Below are 22,352 nucleotides of genomic sequence, written 5' to 3'. Positions count from 1 at the left end.
CGAGAATTTTATTGAGGATTTTTGCATCTATGTTCATCAGGGATATTGGTCTGTAATTTTCTTTCGATGCTGCATCTTTCTCTGGCTTAGGAATTAAGGTGATGCTGGCTTCATAGAAAGAATTTGGAAGATTCCATCTTTTTCAATTGTTCTGAATAGTTTGAGAAGAAATGGAGTTAGTTCTTCTTTAAATGTCTGGTAGAATTCAGCAGTGAATCCAGTGTCTATTAAATCTGCTGTTTCCTTGTTGATCTTCTGTCCGGATGATCTGTCTATTTCTGGGAGTGGAGTATTGAAGTCCCCCAGTACTATTGTATTGGAATCTAAGTCTCCCTTTAAGTCCCTTAACATATCTTTTAAATAAACCGGTGCCCTGTAATTAGGTGCATATACATTTATAATAGTTATATCTTCCTGTTGAATTGAACCCTTAATCATTATATAGTGTCCCTCTTTGTCTCTCTTAACAGTTTTTGTGGTAAAGTTTATTTTGTCTGATATTAATATGGCTACACCTGCCTTTTTTTTTTTTTTTTTGGTTTCTGTTGGAATGGAAAATCTTTTTCCAACCTTTCACTTTCAGTCTGTATGCATCTTTGTTGGAAAGATGTGTTTCTTGTAGGCAGCCAATAGATGGGTTTTGTTCCTTAATCCATTCAGCCAGTCTGTGCCTTTTAACTGGAGAGTTAAGTCCATTAACGTTCAATGTGGCTATTGATAAGTAGTGACTTTGCCCTGCCATTTTCCAAAAGATATTTTCTAATATATGCTTTGAGTTTCCTATGATCTTTTACTAGTAGGTTTTCTTCCTTTACCTTCTTTCACATTGATGGCCATGTTTCTGTGTTTCTGTGTGTAGCACATCTTTAAGCATCTTTTGCAGGGCTGGACAAGTGGCGACAAATTCTTTCAATTTCTATTTGCTATGAAAGATCTTCATTTCACCTTCATTCACAAATGAGAGCTTTGCAGGATATAATATTCTGGGCTGGCAGTTTTTCTCTCTTAGTACCTGGGTTATATCTCGCCATTCCTTTCTAGCCTGTAGGGTTTCTGATGAGAAGTCAGCTGTGAGTCTAATTGGAGATCTTCTAAGAGTAATCTGACGTTTCTCTCTTGCACATTTTAGGATCTTTTCTTTATGTTTCACTGTGGTGAGTTTAATTACAACATGTCGTGGTGAGGATCTCTTTTGGTCATGTTTATTAGGGGTTCTATAAGCTTCCTGTACTAAGATGCCTCTGTCCTTCTCCAAACCTGGGAAATTTTCTGCTAGTATCTCACTGAAAAGGCCTTCTAATCCTTTCTCCCTCTCCATGCCTTCAGGAACTCCCAGAACCCAAATGTTAGGTTTTTTAATAGTATCCTGTAGATTCCCAGCAATATTTTTTAGATTTCTACTTTCCTCTTCTTTTCTTTGGTTTTCCTGTTTCCTTTCCTGTTCTCTGTGTTCTAAGTCTGATATTCTCTCTTCTGCTTCACCCATTCTGTTTTTAAGGCTCTCTAATGTGTTTGTCATTTGATCTATTGAATTCTTCATTTCATTAGGATTTCTCGTCACTATCACAGTTTCTTGTTCTACTAGTTGTTTCATTTCATTTTGATTCCTCCTTAATATTTCATTTTCACGAGAGAGATTTTCTATCCTGTCCATTAAGGATTTCTGTAGTTCAAGAATTTGTTTTTGAGAACTTCTTAATGTTCTTATAAATTTTTTGAGATCTGCTTCTTGACATTTCTTCTCTCATCATCTTCATAATCTTGAATTGGGGTGTCTTTTTCATTTGGGGACATCATAGTGTCTTCCTTGTTCTTGTTACCTCAGTTTCTATGTTTGTTGTTTGGCATATTGGAGATATTCTTTGATTTCTTTGCTGTGGTGTTTTTTCTCATTATACTATGACTCTAGATTTAGTGGACTGTCTGCTTTTGATGGATCCTTAGAGGCTGTGATGGGTGTGGCCAGAGAGGTTTGTTTGGTTCTTCAGGGTTAAGGGTGTGCCAAACGTGACTTACCCAGGTTGTTCTCTCTTGCTTGCTCTCTCTCTCTGTTTTTTTTTTTTTTTTTTTTTTTTTTTTTTGACTCAGAAGGGAAGTAATTCCGCACAGCTGAGTGGAATTGAGGGTAGTTGATGTATGAAATCTGGCCCCTGTGGGTATTCGTCTGGTCTACCCCAGGGACCAAACAAAATGTTTATGCAGCCCTCAGTGTGGTCTCAAATTTCTCTGTAGTCTCTCACCTGGTTGCCAAGGTTACCTAGTTTGTGTACTCGGTGAATTCTCTCGTCCACCCTCCGATTTTCACAGTCTTTGTTTGTTAGCTCCACACTTTCACTACGTCCTAACCTCCTGTTATTTCTCCCCACCAGAGGCAGGTTTTTCTGCTTGGCTGATGGCGGGTGCCACTTTACATATGTCCAAAATGGCGCCTGCTCTTTGTCTTGCTCAGCTTTGTAAGTTGAGTGGAGAGAGAGGCTAGTGTCCGTGCCAGTTCCCCTTATTTATTCGTTTTTTTTTTTTTTTTCTCTCCTCCAGTCAGCCTGGTGAACTTTCCCCAGTGGGGCTTCAAGCCTTGTTCCCTCTAGGCTCTTTCTGCCTTTCCCCTCCGCCAATGTCTCGGGTTACCGAGGTTTTTTTCTCATCTCCCCTTCTAGCGCTGGCGCACAGACTCTGCCGCTGGTCTTCCATGCTGTGGGCATCCTTGTTCTCCCCGAAGGTCCTCTGTGTCACATCCACTAGATCCGGAAGAGTTTCCTCTGCAGTTTTTTCCCGAGCCTTTTCCTGAGACTACAGTAACTCCACTTTTATCGAACTATCTTTTCCTGGACTATCAGTGCGCGCCCTCACTATTCTGCCATCTTCCTTTTTTTTATTTTTGACAGGCAGAGTTAGAGAGACAGAGAGAAAGGTCTTCCTTCTGTTGGTTCACTCCCCAAATGGCTGCCATGGCGGGTGTGCTGCGCCGATCCGAAGCCAAGCGCCCGGTGCTTCCTCCTGGTCTCCCATGCGGGTGCAGGGCCCAAGCACTTGGGCCATCCTCCACTGCACTCCCTGGCCACAGCAGAGAGCTGGCCTGGAAGAGGGGCAACCGGGACAGGATCCAGTGCCCCAACCAGGACTAGAACCTGGGGTGCTGGCGCCGCAGGCCGTGGATTAGCCTAGTGAGCCGCGGTGCCAGCCTGGGAAATGATTTAAACATTTCAGGGTTGGTTTGTTCGTTCATTCGTTCGTTCTTTCTTTCTTTTTTATTTTTTTGCAATTTGTTGAGGACTAGAGGGTTGATATTCTGGGAGACACCATACAGAGTGGGGGTGGACTGAGAACTCTCAACTTGCTGGAGAGATCATGACTAACACAGATTCTGTTCTTCCTACCCAGACGCTTATTGTGGCACTACCTGGTATCAGGGCCAGCTGGCTCTCCCTGAAACTCAAAGCTTCTCAGAATTAAATAGGGAAAGGAACATGATTGTATTTTACTTTATGTGCCTCCTTTTTTCCCTTTTTTCTTTTTTTAAGTTCTTTATAAGGGGAATTGGATTAGTTTTCTTGAGTATTTCCTAAGAGCTGGGCAGTGTACTAGGATGCCTTACATAATTGTAATAAAATACATACATTAAAATCTTAACCATTGTCAGTGTACAGTGCAGTAGCATTAATTACATCCAACTGTTGTGGAACCATCACCATCATACATCTCTAGGAACAAACTGAAGCTCTGTTCCCATTATTCCTGTTCCTTCCTTTTAACTTTTGATTGCTGCACCAACCCTGTAAAGTAGCTTATTATTCCTATTTTATTGATAATGATGCTGAGGCTTAGAAAGTTAGAATCATTTGCTCCAAATCTAATATAATGGAGAGGTAGTGGGATTCAAACTCTGACTCCAGTGCCTGTACTCTTTTATGTAATGCTGTAAACCTAACACAGTTGCATTTCCTTTCTACCATATAATTCCATTGTTCCTCAGTTTTGTAAGTTGAAATACCATATGAAGCAGAGTCATGGTGACAGTCTCTTTAGGAGGCAGCTGCAGTCACCAGTCTATAGCATAAATTACTCACAGCATTGGAAATACTGGGGCATTGTTGGTATCTTGTCTATTAATATAGTTTGGGAGGGATCCAGAGGTAGACAGTATTTTGATAGGGAAATTTTTTTAAAGAGGGATAGATGGAGGGAGAGAGATCTTCCATCTGCTAGTTCACTCCCCAGGTGGCTTCAGCAGCCAGGGTTGTGCTAAGCCAAGCCAGAAGCCCAGAGCTTCTTCGGGTCTCCCACATGGGTGCAGGGGCAATCTTCCACTGCTTTCCCAGGTGCATTAGCAGGGAGCTAGATGGGAAGTGGAGCAGTTGGGTTTCAAACTAGCGCCTATGGGATGCCAGCATGGCAGGTGGCAGCTCAACCCGCTACACCGTGATGCTATTCCCATAGATAGGAAAATTTAAAGCAGCCTATATCAGTGGAGGCAGAGACCAGGTATAAGTAGTTGTTCCTTTAATGAAGATGAACCAGTTAAGTATTAAAGGTTACTGAAAGCTGTCTTAACCCAATTACTCCATCTTTAGGGAAACTGCTTTGCTGAGGGAGACAATTGTATTTTCTGTTTGTGCCACACTTATGGGACTGTAGTTAGTAGTGCACTGAAGGAGAGAAGGGTGTGTATAGGTCACACAGAGTGGCCCCTGTGTATGATGGTCACACAGATAAAGAGCTTTAGAATCCTTTATGAATGCATGTAGTACTTCTAATAGGAAACTTGCCAGAACTGAAAGAATTGAGTGGTCCCAAGAGAAGAATCCATTAAAGTCTCAGGGTTTTCTGATAAAGCCTGATAAGCCAAAGCTTATTTTTGGGAACCTGAATTGACTCTTGGGTGGGATCTATCTACACACCTCTGTTTTACCCTTTTTCTTGCCCTGGACCATTTGCCACTAACCTGTTTTATTTTCAAGTCCCAACTTAGTTTACCTCATGAATATTCTGTATATTATTGAAGTCAGCTTGAAGAAGGGTGAATGAACATAACTGCAGGATGACTGCCAGTTTGGTAAAGCAGGTGAAAAATGGGCCACTGAATTACATAAATTCTGTAACAAAATTTTCCCCGAAATAACTTGGTGTCTTCCAAGAAAATCCTTAAGTGGATGGTCTCTTCTGTTTTCCTGCCGAACCCTCCCCTCTGCTTTGTGAGTTGGCCTACTTAAGAAGGGCTGGATCTCAGGCTTTATACCCTGTCATTTCCTGGCACAGTGGCTTTACAGAGAAGCACTGATTGATTGAGTCATGGAGAACCAAACACTGTCTCTGCCTCGCTTCCTCTAGAATTCCCTAAAGTGTCACAAAGCTTGATTAGTCCAGACACTAAAGTCTCCTGAGGACTGAGTTAATTCTTAACTCTGAGTTTTGCCAGAGAACAGTGGAAGGTGCATGGATTAACCATTTTTTTAAATTATAAAATAATATGTGCTTATCAATTTAAAAACAGTGTTTTTTACTAAGGAAAAGTTAAATGAATTCCCCCCAAATTAACCACTAGCAACAATTTGGCATACAACTTTCTAGACTTTTTTTTATGTGAAAATATATTTTGAATTTTTAAAGTAAAAATTATTCCTATAGTTTTGCAATTGCTGTTTTCATTATCCAGGATATCCTATCCATTCTGTGTCCGTGATGTTGACTGAATTCTTCTTCAGGAGATGTTCTCATTTTATGTAAATGTTTGTTAGGCACCTTGTCTTCCAGACCAGTGTTCCTAAGCTTTAGTCATATGAAAGTCACCTGGAAGACTTAAGAAAATACAGAGTGCTGGGCCTAATCTCAGGAGTTTTTGATTCAGGTGGTCCTGGGTGGCTAAGAAATTTTTATTTCTGTCATGTTCCCATGTGATGCTGGTGGTGGTGTTCCTGGAACCACACATCTGGGAACTGCTGTGCTGAATGTTGGCGATTTGCCATCACTCTGGTTTTGATTTTTGTTTTTTACCAATTCTGCAGATAGTCTGAAGAACCTCTGGAAATAAGTTCAAGAAATTTTGACTTTGAAATAGAAAATGAAGTACATAGTAGACCAGGCTTAGAAAAAAATAAATTGAGCAGAAGTGGCAGAGAATAGGAGAGTAGAAAGGGAGGTATATTGGGAATTCAGCTCAGTCTGTCTGAGAGGACAGGATTTATTTATTTATTTTGTTTGAAATATTTATTTGAAAGGCAGAATTGCCAGAGTTGGGGGTTTCAGGGGAGAAGGAGGGAGAGAGCGAGCACACACGTGTGATCTTCCATCTGTTGGTTCATTCCTCAAATGGACACAATAACAAGGACTGGGATAGACTGAAGCCAGGAGCCTGGAACTCCATCTTGGTCTACACAGTGGCAGGAACAAGTGTGCTTGGGCCACCTTCTGCTGCTATCTCAGGGGCATTAGTAGGGATCTGGATCTAAGTGGAGCAATCAGGACTCAAACCAACACTTAAATGCGATGCAGGCTTTGCAGACAGTGGCTTAACCTGCTGCGCCACAGCGCTGGGCCAGAGATTTATGTAGACCCATCATTTCCAACAGATAAATGGCAAAGCCAAAAAATGAGGAAAGAAGACCTGGTCAGCATTTAAGAGGATGACTGAAGCCCATGCCATAGTTTAGGAGTAGATTGCATTCCAAATCTGCAGAATCAGTAAGAAACATAGATCCCAGCCACTAGGAGTGAGCCTGAAGACAGGAAATCAGGGCCAGGCACAGTTCTAGACATGCTTGGTTCTGTGATGAGTTCTGTTTAAGGATGCATACCCTGCACATCTAGAACATCCATTGCAGAAGATCACTTTTAATAACATTCTTTGATTTGTAAGAAAAAAAATTAGTAGGAAATGGTCTTTTAAGTTATAGGTTGCCCAGATGTGTTTGACATGATTCAACTTGCAAACTTCTTTTTCTAGCCAATTTTTTTCAGACACATCTATTGCACAAATCAGGATTTTTGCTTTAGATTTCTTATATTTGTGCTAGAGTTTAGGGAAATTAAAAGATGTAGTCAGTCAGCAATGTGTGTTAGTATATGTCTATCTGGATTTGTAAGAAATTTCCGAGTTGTTTATTTCACAGCTTTCCTTGTAGTGACTACATAGTTTTCTCTGATAGTTTACCCAGAGGAAACCAGAGCTTGGAAAACACATTGATTCCCTTCCCTTGCTTTCCCTCAAAACAGCCCCCTCCCTACCCAGTCCTGTGCCCAGTCCTCAGAAAGCATTGAACCGAAAGCATGACATGGTAAGCGCATTCAAACTAACCTCTTATTATGCAGTTAATAACAGCCACTTTATCTATTATGTATTGATTGCTTTTCCTCTAAAGATGTGCTGCTGTTTCCTGTTACTGGTGAGCTTGAAGCAAACCGTTAAAAGGATAGTTGTGTGCCTCACATTCATACTCATTTTATCAGAAGTCATTCTCAAAAAAGAAGCATTTTATAAGTGAATCCAAACAGCTCACATGATTCTGTCTGACTGGAATGGGATTAAACACAGAGTCTGGTCAGACCAAGATAGCCTACATAAAACATAGCAGGTTTTTTCCTCTGTTCTTGTCTGTGGTTTCCAGAGGTGTTATTACTGAGGTGTGAAAGCAAAAGAATCATCTAGCAAAATGAAATTCGTTAAATGGATTTAAGAATGGTTTTCTTGTTTTACTATTCTTATTTATCATTTATACAGCATTTTATAATTACAAAACAACTTTATAAACACAGCTCAGTCCTTCAGTCATCTGTACAAATAAGATTCTTGTCAAAAAATTACAGGTTTTCCATATACAAATGGTAATTAAATAAGCAAAACCTAATTTTAAGTCTTGAAGTTACAGTTAGTTATTGGTCTCCATATAGTGGCAGGGGCCCTGTTCCTTGGGCCATCTTCCACTACTCTTCTCAGGCCATTAGCAGGGAGCTGGACCTGAAGTGAAGTAGCTTGGTCTCAAACGCTTGCCCACATGGGATACCAGTTTTGGCAGGAGGCTTAACCCACTATGCCACAATACCAGCCCCTAGCTTTCTAGTTTGAGATCTAGGATTGCTTTAAGCACAAGAACAAGGAAGGGTACATGGGCCAGCTTTCCCCCTGCAAAGTTTAGGAAACCATCTAAGCCTTGCTGGGAAAAAAAAAAAAATAATAATAAGCCACAAACTTAAAAATAACTGGATTCTGTGCTTTGGTCAATTAACAACTTCCCAGGATTTGTGACACTTACAGATTGTAGATTTCTTTAAAGGGCCTTTGATACTTTTTTGAGTGATAATGACATGCAAATAAATGGAGTTAAATCTCCACAGTTGGGATCCTTTGGTGTGGCTGGCTGGCTGGCTGGCCGGCTCTCTCTGTGGGCTTACCTGACTGCAGATAATTGGCCTTAGTTCAGCATAGGGAGGCACTTTAAAAAGTTAATGGAAACTACATATTATGAAAAAACTGTGCGTGAGTTTGGAAAACTTTTTGCATCAAGATAAAACAGTTTTTAATCCCATTTTTCGTGAACGTTTGAAGTAACCTTTAGCTCAGTTGCCTGTCCCAGTCAGGGCAGTGTATCTGCCTTGGCAGTGTGCAGCTAGCTGTGTGTGCATATATTCGCACTGGAAACAAGCAAGCAATACATAGCAGCTTAATGTAACACTATTATAGTGCAAACTGTAAGTACTAAAATGGTGCCAAATTAAAAGAAAAAGAAGTTAAGTCACATTTCAAAAACATTTTGGAAGATATGTTCCCCTTTAAATAGATTCCACCAAAATCTGAAATTCTCTCCTATTCCTCCTTTCCCCTCCCTGTAGCTTGACCCTTTGATTGTTCTTTTTTGGGGGCCCCAGTGCTCCTAATTAAACAACTACATAAATCAACCATAAGCATTTTAAGAAAAAGGTAGGCATGGTTTCTGAGCTGCCTGGTGGGTGGAAAGCAAAAAGATTCAATTTTAAATGGCTTAATAAAATTACCACATCAGGTCATCCTTCTCTCCCTGCTCTGGCTCCTCTCTGCACTGATATGAGACTTGATCATGTACTCTGCCAGAAGCTTGCAAGGCTGATTACACATGTAACATGGAGAGGGCAGTGGAGTTGTCAGGACTCCCCATAGCAGTCACATTTCACATTTCTAGTGCACGATTGTATTTGACACTTAATTTAGGGGCCTCAATACCTAGATATATAAAACTTCACTTTTCAATGAAATGATGAAATCACCCAGATTTCATTTAAGGTTCTGCTTCTGTCCTGTCCCTCTTCCTTTCTCTCTTTGTTAGTTCACCTCTCAGGAATTAAAACTCAGATTTTCTCAAGAACAAAGGTATTTCCTTTGCCATCTTAAGGCAAAGGACCTGAATGAATACAACTTTCAGTCTTCAGAAATAGACTACTAAAACTCATTTATAGATTCTTGCGTTAATATGTGTGTAATATCTACAACTTTATATATATATATATATATATATATATATATATATATATATATATAAATTTTATATATCCCCTGGTTGGCTTTGCCTTTATCCAGGGTGCAGTATATATTAGTTCTCTGTAGCTTGAAGAGAAACTCCATTCAACCAGTGATCTGGTTGATGAGCAGTAGGGTAGTTCCTTGCTTCCTAACTCAACTAGTTAAACATCATCCCCATTTTCAAGTGAAAAAAACAAAGATTTAAGAAGTTAAGTGGCTTGTGCAAGGTCACAGAGTTAATGAGACTAATAAATTAGTTGCCTTTCTGTGATTTTTTTTTTAAAGATTTATTTATTTGAAAGGCAGAGGGGAGGGACGGAGGGAGGGAGAGCATCTTCCATCCGTTGGTTCACTCCCCAGATGGCTATAATAGCTGGAGCTGGGTCAATCTGAAGCCAGGATCCTGGAGCTTCTTCTGGGTCTCCCATGCAGGTGCAAGGGTCCAAGAATTTGGGCCATCTTCTACTTCTTTCCCAGGCCATTAGCAGAGAGCTGGATCAGAGTGGAGCAGCCGTGACTTGAACCCACACCTATATGGGTTGCCGGCACTGGAGGCGGCAGATTTACCTTCTATGCCACAGTGCCGGCCCCCTGTGATTTCTTTATAGAATTATCAGAAGTTATAGTAATTTACTAACTTTTTATCACAGAAGGTAGGTTGGGAATAATACTCCAGTACTGAATTTGTTCAGATCTTTAGGAAAGAAAACTGGAAGTATGACATACTTTTCTTTATGGTAAAAGAGCACAGACATTGAAGTCAGATAACTTCAGTCCACATACTAGTTGCTTACCACATGTTTCACTCGATGTGTCTGAGCCACTAATTTTGTCACAAAATAGGGTTAATCATAGTATGCTTTTATTCATGAGTACCCTGAAAATAGGAACTTTGCAGAATGATAAGAAGTCATAAAGGATGATTTGTTATCACAGCCTTTGGATACATGAAAAGTATCTTGGTAACTAGTTAATGAGCACTGTGATTCTTAGATAGAAGCAGGTTGTTTGTTCCATAAGGAGGTGAAGTAGGGTTTCAGTCTGCAAAAAGGAGAGAAAATAGAGTAAGCAAGTTATGAGATTGAGGAGCCAGTTATGTCCATAGACCGACCATGTTGAGGTTCTGAGGAATAGAATGTTACTCATCCTTTGTGTGCTGCCTCTGCTTTGCTTCTGTGTCATTGAAGACTGTGCTGGGGAAGATCTTATCAAACTAGACAAGGCAGCTACTGCTTCCTGATAGCCTATGGCCATTTACCAAAACCGAGGCAAGGAGCATACGTATTTATGTACTTACTTCTCAATGTCTAACATGTATGAGAAAGTCCTTCTGTGTTCCCTTGGGAAATTAGAATCGCTCAAGGCTGGATGTTCTCTTTTCTTTGAGCAAGTTTTTTTGGGCTCTTGTGAGAACTCAGTGGGTACCATATGGGAAGCATGCAATAAGCGTTCATAGTTACTCTGTGCTCTGATGAGCAGAATGCTTTTCCTGATGGTCATGTGTGTGTTTTTTCCATTTATTTTTTATGAAGTTCAGAAAAAATATGAGACTTCCATCTTACAAATGAGGGAACTTTTACCTTTCTAAACTTCAGAAGCATAGGATTAGCAGAGCCAGCCCTCCACCTGCTTTGTCTACTGCATCAAGCTTTGTGTACCTTACCCATTGTGACCCTCTGTAACAGAACACTCAGAAAACAGGAGGCCAACATCCTAGGGCCTTTTCCAGGGCATTTTTTGTTGTCGTTTTGATGTTTGAATTTTGATAGAATCCATATAATTGGATTTGTATGGATAGAGATTTGCAATGGATGTTGAGGTGTAAGTATTGTTATAAAATTGCTTAAATTTTCAGCTGATACAATAGACTTTCTGTACATTCAAATCTAATAGGCTTAAAAATAGTAACTTCTGTATAGTTGCCCTCTCAACTTTCAGTGTCACACTCCACCTCCTGTTTCCTAATAGCACCTGAAGCAGAAGCTGTCTTCTCTAGTTTTTGATAGGTTAGGGTAGCGAGAAAACAAGATGGACTAGAAGGTCTCTTTCTCTTGGTTGTTACAGGTCCTGAGTGTCTCTCAGAACTCATTCTTATACTTTCACATTTCTGTAGCAGGGATTACCAGATTTGTTTTCTGTTTATTCAGGGAATGTAGTGCTCAAAAGTTTAGAATTTCTTTCTTCATTGCCACCCTGGGGTCATCTTTAGAGTAAGCAGTCATATCAAGTCAAAGTGAACCCAGCATTTCTGGTGAATTGCATTGTGGTGCATCCAGTTCAGTGCGGTGTCACTGGGTTATACATCAAGTTGTCATGGCAATAAAGTCATGACAGCTGACATCATGAACAAGCAGCCCTGGGAGAAGAGGATGCTTGGCAGCTATGCCGCAGTTGTAATAGTTACATCTCCATCTCTTGCACTGAGGGCTGAGTGTCAGTCAACTCCCTCTCAAATGACTGGGGTACACAGTTGCCATCCACTTCACAGCTGACGAGCACTTTCAATTCAAGTATTTATTAGGCCCTTTCAAGTAGAGAGCCTTTGGGAAACATGGTCCTGAGCCAGCAGTACTGTGTGTGTGAGTGTGTACGTACATGGACATCTGTACTTAGATTTGTATGTCAAGTACAGAGGACCATGAGAGGAAGGAAATTCAGAAGAAGCTTAGGGTCATATGCAGGAAGCTTTAAAGAGCAGTATAGTACTTGGGTTCTAGTACCAAAATCTGTTGTCTCAAGAAGATGCACTGGGCAGAAGGTTTGATTATTCTGACTATCATACAGAGTTCTTACCTGAGACAGTGTTATTCTGGGAATCAAAGATACAAGGCACACCAAAGATTGTATAACGTAAGACAAAGCTGAGGTCTAAGACCAAGGGGACAGAGTGAAAGGCACATACAGTCAGTAAGTTTGAAAGGGCCAAAGGTGAAATTTGAGAGCAAGATTAGAAAGCCAAGATTTCAGACCAGGTGGAGATGATAAGGGGGAGTAAGGTGGCCAAGCACAAATCTGGGGGAAAAGTGGCATTCCAGCAAGTTTCTTCCAATCACTCAGAAGCTTTTTGTGACTTAGAATTTGTTTCAGCCCATTACTGGGATGGGGGCAGAGGGGGGAGTAGCACTGGGTGGAAGGGCCTAGGTGGGGTGAGCAGATGGGGCTAAATCAAGCATTGAAGTCTCTAGATGTTTAGTGGTGGGTAATGGGGAGGGAATGTGAAGAAAGAAGGGGTATTTTTCTAGATGGTGAGGGATAGCTGTTTTTCAGTCAGACTGGTTAGAGGAACAGAGGTGGGTGACACTTCTGATTCTGATATTCAGTCAGAATGTATTGCCTGCCATTGTATGCAAGGCCCTGTGCAGTTCCCTTCCAGTTACTAAATCCAGAGAACTTAGGATCTGGTAGAGAAAATGAAACTTGACTGCAGAGTCCAGAGCCTGAAAAGCTGCCTGAATTGTGGGTTCTTACATGGAGCTATGAAAGCAGTTTGATGCTTAAAGAGAAGATGTGGGAGAGGCGTATTATGTATTCAAACTCCATTCTGCTACTTAGTATGTATGTGAATTTGAACAGATTTCTTACCTCCCTGCCTCAGTTTCTTTTTAATAATAAGTTTATAATAATAAAAGCCACCTCATGGTGTCCTTGTGGTGATGAATTGAATATACCTAAAGTGCTTAATGAAGTGCCTAATATGCGAGGCACTGAAAAAAGTTAGAAATGATTTATGGCAAGTTCAAAGATTCAGTTTGGAGTTTAATGGTTTGAGTAATAAAGTATCCAGGTAGAGATGTGCATCAGCCGGCAGAACTGTAGAAATAGTTTCCTGGAGAGAAGATCCAGGCTAAGGTGCCATCTCCATGGAGGTAGTAGTTAAATTGCAAAAGTGAGATGAAGTTGCTAAGGAAGAGATGTAGAGTAGTACCTCTCAACATACGGTAATGTTGCTTCTGAGGACGTTTAGCAATGTTTGGAGACACTTTTGGTTGTTACAGTGGGTTGTGTGGGTGGGGGTGGGGATCAGGGTGAGAGTGAGCAGAGATATTACTGCTGCCTAGTTCACAGAGGCCAGAGATGCCGCTGAACATGATATAATGCATAGGACATCCCTCACCCTCTACCCCCTGCCCACCACATAGAAGAAAGAATCATTGGCTCCAAATGTCAGAAGGCGGTAGATTTTCTCAATCACAGTCCCCTGGAAAGAGAGTATAGAATTGAAGAGATGAAGCCAGGTAACTGGAGAGTCACAGAAGTCCAGGATCACAGCAACAATGAAAAGGGAGAATTTACAGATCAAGGGGTATCAGTGGTATAAGTGCTACAGACAGGTTGGTAGTGAAGTGAAATGGAGTTGGTAACTAGTAGAGCTAGGAAAGCGAGGGTTATGAGATTTAAAAAAGAAACAAACAAAACTTGATAATAAAAGGTAGGAGAGAGGCTAATCACTTGATAGGGTAGCATTGTCAACAGACTCTGTGTTCTTTCATTCTTGTTTTGGCTATGTCACCCTAACAACTACTGAGTTATTTTCCTAATCCCCTGAAACTCTACTCGTTTTGCACCCCCCCACACCATGTAATTAGAGACAAATCTGGACTTATGAATTATTGTTCCAATTCATGCAGTTGTATCATTATAAAGCTCTTGTCATTTAAAAGGGTTTCTGTCCTTGTTGACAAAGCTCTTCCCCTTTGTGGCCTCACTGGAGCCTGGCAGAAATTTGGAAAAAAGCTCTCTTGGAGTTAACAGGCCAGATAAATGCTGAGGCCTTTCAGAAGCCTTAATTTTGAGCCTCCTCACTTGAAAATTTCCATGGCCACTGGCAAGTTGTGAATGCCCTGCTATGGGGATAAAGACAACCTGCCAACATCTGAAAAAGTTCTGTTTCCTGCTTTTTTGTTTTCCTGGTCTATAATAGTGGCCATTCAGAAGGAAGAGGAGAGTAAAAATGGAATCTGACTTTTTAGGAGACATACTTAATCTTCACACTCCATTTCAGGCAGTTTACATTTTTTTCTAGTCACTTTTGGAGTAGCCATTTTTAATCCTTGCAGCATATTTGGCTAATGGAACAAGTGTTTCTGAAATCTTCAGTTGTTATAGACTTGAATACATTGTTTTAAAAAGATGTATTTATTTATTTAAAAGGCAGAGTGACAGAAGTGGGGGAGAGATCTTCCATCTGCTGATTTATCTCCCTCCCCCACACCCCAAATGCACACAATAGCCAGAACTGGTCCAGGCTAAAGCCAAAAAAGAGCAGGAACTTCTTCATCTTGTTTTCTCATGTGGGTGACAGGGTTACAGGTACTTGAGCTGTTGTCTGCTGTCTTCCCAGGTGTGTTAGCAGGAAGCTGGATCAGAAGAGGAGTAGCTGTGATTCAAACCAGGCACACTGATAGCAGATGGAAGCATCTCAACTGGCTGCCTAACCTGCTGTGTCACAATGTCTGCCCCTGGATACTTTATTTGTAGTGGCTTCTTGCTCCAGACCTTGATATGTCACAGTATATCTCAGGAATGTTTTTCTTTTCTTTTCTTTTTAAGATTTATGTATTTATTTGAAAGAGTTACACAGAGAGAGGAGAGGCAGAGAGAGAGAGGTCTTCCATCCGCTGGTTCACTCCCCAATTGGCCGCAATGACTGGAGCTGCGCCAGTCCAGAGCCAGGAGCCAGGAGCTTCCTCTTGGTCTCCCTCATGGGTGCAGGGGCCCAAATGCTTGGACCATCCTCTGCTGCTTTCCCAAGCCATAGCAGAGAGCTGGATTGGAAGTGGAACAGCCCGGTCTCCAACCGGTGCCCATATGGGATGCTGGCGCTTCAGGCTAGGGCGTTAACCCTCCATGCCACAGTGCTGGCCCCAGGAATGCTTTTCTAGAACAAATTTTTCTTAAGCCAGTAAGCCTTATAGCTAGTATGCTTGTTGTTTTGTGTAATCTGCCTGTAACACAAAAAGTGAACAAAATCTTGGTTTCCTACAGGCCAGTTAGATAGGAGTTAATGGGTTCTAGCACATTTCAAAAACATTAAGTGGGTGTTGTTTTTTAATGCAAGCTTCTTAATTCTAGGTTTTATGTGTTTGTGTATATGTGCAGTGCCAGTCTACATGCGTCTTGGGTGTGGCCTGGCTTAGAAACACTGCCTGTAAGAGCATATAGAAAGTATCAGATGTAAAACTTAACTCTTCAGATGTAAATCCTGTGTCCTACGATTCATTTGGGGGAATTGCATCTTATTGGCGCAAATAGCAGAAGCATCTTGTTAATTGAGGAAAGGCCTAAATTAAGAAGAAATAAATTTGGAGTCAGAAAGGGATTATTTAAGGTGATAGGTTGTTGCAGAAAATTTGTTGGACTGTCAGAGGAACGTTTCTAAATGTGACTTTATTACTGTACTACTTCTGCTACTGAGCTTTCTTTCCCTTCACCTGTAAAAAGAGGAGGTTGTACTGAGGTATTCACTAGTTAGTTTGACCATAAAGAAATAATGCCATGTTTATATGATTTTATTAAAATCCTATGTTTAAGTAATAAAACAACAGTATACCCCAATGCAGCTGTAACAAAGATACATCATCTCACTTATAAATTAGGGGCTGAAGATTTTGACAACTTGGAGGCCATTCAGTTGAACAAAGGATTAAAGCTCCTGTTAAGATTTTGTTTGTGTTGAGGACCCAGTTCTCTCTTGTAAAATTTTTTGGAGGCCACTACAGTGTCATAGGTAGTATGCCAAGGAGGAGGGGGAGATTTTTCTTTTAATCAGAATAGTTCCACTTTGTTTTTTTTATTATGCTTTGGGGTTCCATATTAAGATTTTGTTTGGCTGTGAGGGAAGTCTGCAGCTTTAAAAAGATGTGACATCAACTACTAGTTAATGATGTATAAAAGGAACTTTTCACATCAACAATTTCAGCATTCTGTGTGCATCCAGGTTTCTCTTCTCTGGATATGTTGAGTCTTGTCTTTCTATGTAACATTGCTGTGGTTATAGTTAAGACTGGTGGCACAGTGTATTAAATCCCTGCCTGCGACACTTGGATCTATAATGGAGTGCCAGTTTAAGTCCTGGCTCCTCTGTTTCAAATCCCACTTCCTACTGACATGCCTGGGAAGGCATCAGAAGATAGCCCATGTATTTGGACCCCTACCACCTATGTGGGAGACCTGGATGGAGTTCCTGGATCCTGGCTTTGACCTCACCCAGCTCTGGATGTTGCAGCCATCTGGAGAGTGAACCATGGATAGAAGATAAAGCAATTTCAATCAATCAATCTCTCTCTCTCTCTCTCTCTCTCTCTCTCTCTGTCACACTGTCACACTCTCACTCTCACTCTCTCTGCCTTTCAAACAAATAAATCTTTTTTTTTTTTTAATCTGTAATATGTAACTCACTTGGACAGAGACTAAGTAAGTCCCAAGAAATCTACTTGGAAGTGATGTCAGCAGCTCCCAAGTAGCAGGCACTGACCTTAAGAGCCTGCTACTCTTGCAGTTTTTAGCAGAATGGAGTTCTGATGACAAAGAGGTGAAATGAAACCTGAAAGGAAATTTTGAAAGCTGCTATCATTGGCAGGAATCCTTTTCCAGAGAATCCAACTGACCACATGCTTAGTCTCCCAGGGAATCCCTCTGGGTTTGAGTGGATGCTGTGACCCAGAAATTTGTTCTTACTACTTTGAACTAGATTGAAGGATAGGATACTCATGTCAGTTAGTAGAGAATGGGAATGGAAAGAAAGCATAGAGATAATTCTGCCTTCAAGTCTCATTTATGGCTTACGTAAAACAATAGGAAATAGAGAATTCAGTTTTTAAAAGTCCATGATTTGCTCACCTGCTGCAGTCTAATCCATACCTTTCCTGACTCTGATGTCAGTTTCCTAACTTTGAATCAATGTGTATTATAATCAAATAAGTTGTGAGTCAGTTTTTATTATGATGACTATTTTTAGTCACTTGAAACTATTAAGAGAATTTCTCAAGTGTTCAGGGAACTTCCTCTCTTAGTGAGTTTTCCAAGTTTGGCTTCTGATAGAGAGATGGTCATAGGTGATTTAAGACCCAGTTTTTATTTCAAGAATAGAGATCTATTGATAATCATCATAAAGCATAAAAGTCCTGAAATAGACATTCAAAAATAAAAAGAAATTATATAATTAAACACAAGTCACAGTTCTCAGTCTGTTAACAGAGTTTGCAAGGCTATTAATAACATTTAACACTTCCCCCTCCCGTTTTCTCCAGCACCAGGGAGAGCACCTGGGAAGAGTATATGAATTCCTGGGGGTTTATGTCACTTAGACATTTGATACATGAACAGATCCATGTCATACAAGCCATCTGTATTGACCTCCCTATGGCAGTGTTACAAAAGCTGCTTAAGATTCAAGCTACTTGCAGTTTTTAAGAGGCTGATTAAAAATGGCCTCCTCTGCTTCCCCACCTCTTTGTCAGTTTCTTTTCATAGGTTTTTCCAGTTTGATTTCCCTTCTGATGGACTGTTATAGTGAGTGGAGCACCAGAGTAAGAACCAGTGCACTTAGATGAGAAATACTTGCTCTTCCAGGTCACAAATTCTCAGTTGTCTTTCCCCTTTGGCCTACTGTTCTTCCCTGAGCCGTACTCTCCTCCAACCCCTTATCTCAACTGCTCATCGTTATTTAAAAATACTCATAAAGTGAACACATGTCAGGAAACATCAGTAAATAAAGTTACTGGCAAGATTTAGAGTTTATAAGTTCTTATTTTGATAGTTTCTCACTGTGTTTGTCTTTCTTATGCCCTTGACAAATATAGACTACAGTTGTGTTTTCTTTGATTTGCAGTTGCTATTGTAAAACAAAACAATAATCTACTTTTCACCCATCATATAGTAAAAATCTAAAAGGTTGGTATTGCCCAGTATTGGTGAGGGCATAAGGAAATGTTTCTTTCACATATTATAGGAATATAATTGGTATATCTGTAATTGGAGAGGAGAAATTTCATTTCTCTGAATAAATATACAAGGGTACATTACAAAGCTTATGGAAAAATGGAATTACAAGATAAGTTTATTTTGTTGCAAAAAGTTTTGAAATCTATGCATAGTTTTATATAATATACATTTTTCATTAACTTTTTGAAGATCCTTTGTGTGTATCAACATCAAAATGTTTTGCACCAAAATGAATTTTTCTTTTAATTCCATTTCCATGTAGTTTTTGAAGTATCCTTGTACACTTAATTACAATATTTTTAAAAAGTAATTATATGGGGGCCTGCTCCTTGGCTCACTTGGTTAATCCTCTGCCTGCGGCGCCGGCATCCCACATGGGCGCCAGATTCTAGTCCTGGTTGCTCCTTTTCCAGTCCAGCTCTCTGTTGTGGCCCGGGAAGGCAGTGGAGGATGGCCCAAGCACTTGGGCCCTGCACCCTCATGGGAGACCAGGAAAAAACACCTGGCTCCTGCTTTCGGATCAGCATAGCTCTGACTGTGGTGGCTATTTGGGGGGTGAACCAATGGAAGGAAGACCTTTCTCTCTCTCTCTCTCACTGTCTCACTGTCTCACTGTCTAACTCTGTCAAATGTACAATTTGGGACATGCTCAAGCTGACTTGCCCCAAAGAGTAGTTAGAAATGTGCCAGGGGATTCTAATTCAATCTCATCAAGATGGCATATACCAATGCCATCTCACTAGCCAAAGTGATCAATTTCAGTTCACAATTGATCATAATGATAGGTCTAAGAGTCAAAGGGATCAGATAAACAAGACTAGTGTCTGCTAATAGTAACTGATAGAATAAAAAAGGGAGAGATTGATCCACCATGGGAAGCAGGATACACAGCAGACTCATAGAATGGCAGATGTCCTAAATAGCACTCTGGCCTCAGAATCAGCCCTTAAGGCATTCGGATCTGCCTGTAGAGCCCATGAGAGTATTTCAGGCATGGAAAGCCAAGACACTCTGGCAAAACAACAACAACAACAACAACAACAACAACAACAAACAAACCTAAATGAAAGATCTCTGTGAGTGAGATCCCAGTGGAAAGATCAGGTCATCAAAGGAGGAGGTACCTTTCTCTGATTGGAGGATGAACCTCCACTTTGACTATGACCTTGTCTAAATAAGATCGAAGTCGGCGAACTCAAAAGGCTTCCATAGCCTTGGCAACTCATGATAAGAGCCTAGGGAGATTACTGACGCCATAAACAAGAGTGTCAAATTGTTAAGTCAACAACAGGAGTCACTGTGCACTTAATCCTCATGTAGGATCTCTGTCCTTAATGTGTTGTTCAATGGGAATTAATGCTATAACTAGTACTCAAACAGTATTTTACACTTTATGTTTCTGTGTGGGTGCAAACTGTTGAAATCTTTACTTAATATATACTAAACTGATCTTGTGTATATAAAGAGAATTGAAAATGAATCTTGATGTGAATGGAATGGGAGAGGGAGCGGAAGTTGGGAGGGCTGCGGGCGGGAGGGAAGTTATGGGGAGGGAAGCCACTGTAATGCATAAGCTGTACTTTGGAAATTTATATTTGCTTAAATAAAAGTTAAAGAAAGTAATTATATGTTTATACTAGTATAAAAACAAAGCAAAAGTGAAGGATAAGGAATTACTTCCTGAACAATGAAAAGGGCAAAAGGATCAGCAGGAAATTTGTCAGCTATTAGGGGGACATTGTTGGAAGATAGCCTTGGTGCCAGCATTGTGGCATAGCATGTAAAGCCGCTGCCTGCAATGCCAGCATTCCATATGGGCACCGTTTCAAGTCGTGGCTGCTCTACTTCTGATCAGCTCCCTGCTAATGGCCTGGGAAAGCAGTGTAAGACAGTCCAAGTATTTGGGCCCCTGCATCCACTTGGGAGACATGTCAGAAGCTCCTGGCTCCTGGCCTCGGATCAGCTCAGCTCCAGCCCTTGGGGCTTTTTGAGGAGTGAACCAGTAGATTTAAGATCTCTGTCTCTGTCTCTCTGTAACTCTGCCTTTCAAATAAGTAAATGAATCTTAAAAAAAAAAAAAAAAGACGGAGAAGAAGAAGATAATCTCAAAAGTTCAGAATCAGATAGGAACCATGGTTTATATTTTTGCCAGGGCTGCCTAATGGTTTTTTTTAATTTAATTTTATTTTTTATTTTTTAGACAGGCAGAGTGGACAGTGAGAGAGAGAGACAGAGAGAAAGGTCTTCCTTTTACCGTTGGTTCACCCTCCAATGGCCGCCGCGGTAGGCGCGCTGCGGCCGGCGCACCGCGCTGATCCGAAGGCAGGAGCCAGGTGCTTCTCCTGGTCTCCCATGGAGTGCAGGGCCCAAGCACCTGGGCCATCCTCCACTGCACTCCCGGGCCACAGCAGAGATCTGGCCTGGAAGAGGGGCAACCGGGACAGAATCTGGCGCCCTGACCGGGACTAGAACCCAGTGTGCCGGCGCCACAAGGCGGAGGATTAGCCTATTGAGCTGCGGCGCCGACCTGCCTAATGTTTTATAGCAATAATTTCACCTTTCCATTTCTTTGTGTTCAAGTTAACTTTCTTGTCTGTGCTTTGCAGGTAACTCGGGACCAGATGAAAGTGTTTATACAGCAGGAATTTAAGAAAGTTCAGAAGGTGATTGCTGATGAGGAGCAGAAAGCCCTTCATCTAGTGGACATCCAGGAAGCAATGGCCACAGCTCATGTGACTGAGATACTGGCAGACATCCAGTCTCACATGGATAGATTAATGACTCAGATGGCCCAAGCCAAGGAACAACTTGATACCTCTAATGAATCAGCTGAGCCAAAGGCAGAGGTAAATGAAGATGCCCACAATTATTAGTAGCAAGGGACATAAAAAGTGACTGACTGCCATATTTGTTAGTTTGTGAATGCCTGCTTGTCGTCCTGAACATGAATGAATTGAAAGCTTAGGTAGGGTATAAATGTTTGGACAGATGTGTAAACTAGTATGGAAATATTGGCCACTGGGACCTGCTCCCAGATGCTTGGCCTGGCAGAGGTATTTATCGACTGTGACTTAAAGGAGTACAGTCAATGCAAAAGATACTAATCACAGTTAAGGAGGGAAGCCGGAAATCAGAGCCAGAGACGAGGGCAAGTGGCAGATCTTAAGTTGTGAAATAAGCCTATAAATAAAAATATCACAGAGATGAGAACTGGGCTAAATTAGAACAACTCAGGAAGTAGAGCATAAAGCAGGCCAGAATGAAAGATTTTTTTTTTTTTAACCTATTCTGTAAAATAATGAAAGAATGCCTCAGGCTGGTTTTTATATGGAGCCAACTGTGCAAATTGGGGACATAACTGGGTTAATAGTGGTATGTGGGCTAAGGCCTTGTGAGGATCCAAACGAACAAACAAACAAACAAAAACCAGTGTAAGAGGAAACATAGAAGATAAATTTAGAGTTGTAACAAATGTTAGTTACTGTAGTCATTGTTATTTTGTAATTTTGGAACTGGAATGAAAAGGGTCTTAGGTATACAGGTATATTCCCAAACAACATATTCAGACATTTAGAATCAGTTTCTAATTTTTCTTAAGTTTTTGTTTTGTTTACTATCTATTCACTTGAATTGATGGCTTGTACTAGGGCTGGGCTGAAGCTAAGATTTAAGAATTCAATGCAATGCAGGTCTACCACTTAGGTGGCAGGAACCCATCCATTTGCGCCATTGCCACTGCCTCCAGGGCCTGCCTTAGAAGGAATTCAGAATCGGGTCCTGGAGCTGGGAATTGAACCCAGGTACCTTGATGCTAAAAAATAATTTAAGGCAAAAGAAACTCATATATCAGTCACTGTGGAGAGGCTACTCTTCATCATATTTCACTCTATTACGTTGAAAATTCTGATCAATCTTAGGATAGGTT

At 40.9% G+C, this 22,352-nt stretch overlaps 1 protein-coding gene across 1 annotated transcript in view; it reads left to right on the top strand.

The window, feature by feature from the left end:
* Nucleotides 1–22,352, top strand: part of TRIM44 (tripartite motif containing 44) — a 127,001-nt gene that overhangs the window by 39,470 nt on the left and 65,179 nt on the right. Inside the window, exon 3 of the mRNA XM_062196302.1 lies at nucleotides 21,034–21,273. Coding sequence (XP_062052286.1) covers nucleotides 21,034–21,273 — 240 coding nt within the window. The remainder of the gene's footprint in view (nucleotides 1–21,033; nucleotides 21,274–22,352) is intronic.

The sequence above is a fragment of the Lepus europaeus genome, chromosome 7, assembly GCF_033115175.1.
Source record: "Lepus europaeus isolate LE1 chromosome 7, mLepTim1.pri, whole genome shotgun sequence".
Lineage (NCBI taxonomy): Eukaryota > Metazoa > Chordata > Mammalia > Lagomorpha > Leporidae > Lepus > Lepus europaeus.
The sequence above is the reverse complement of the archived record's forward strand: the minus strand, read 5'-3'. Positions and strand labels throughout refer to the sequence as shown.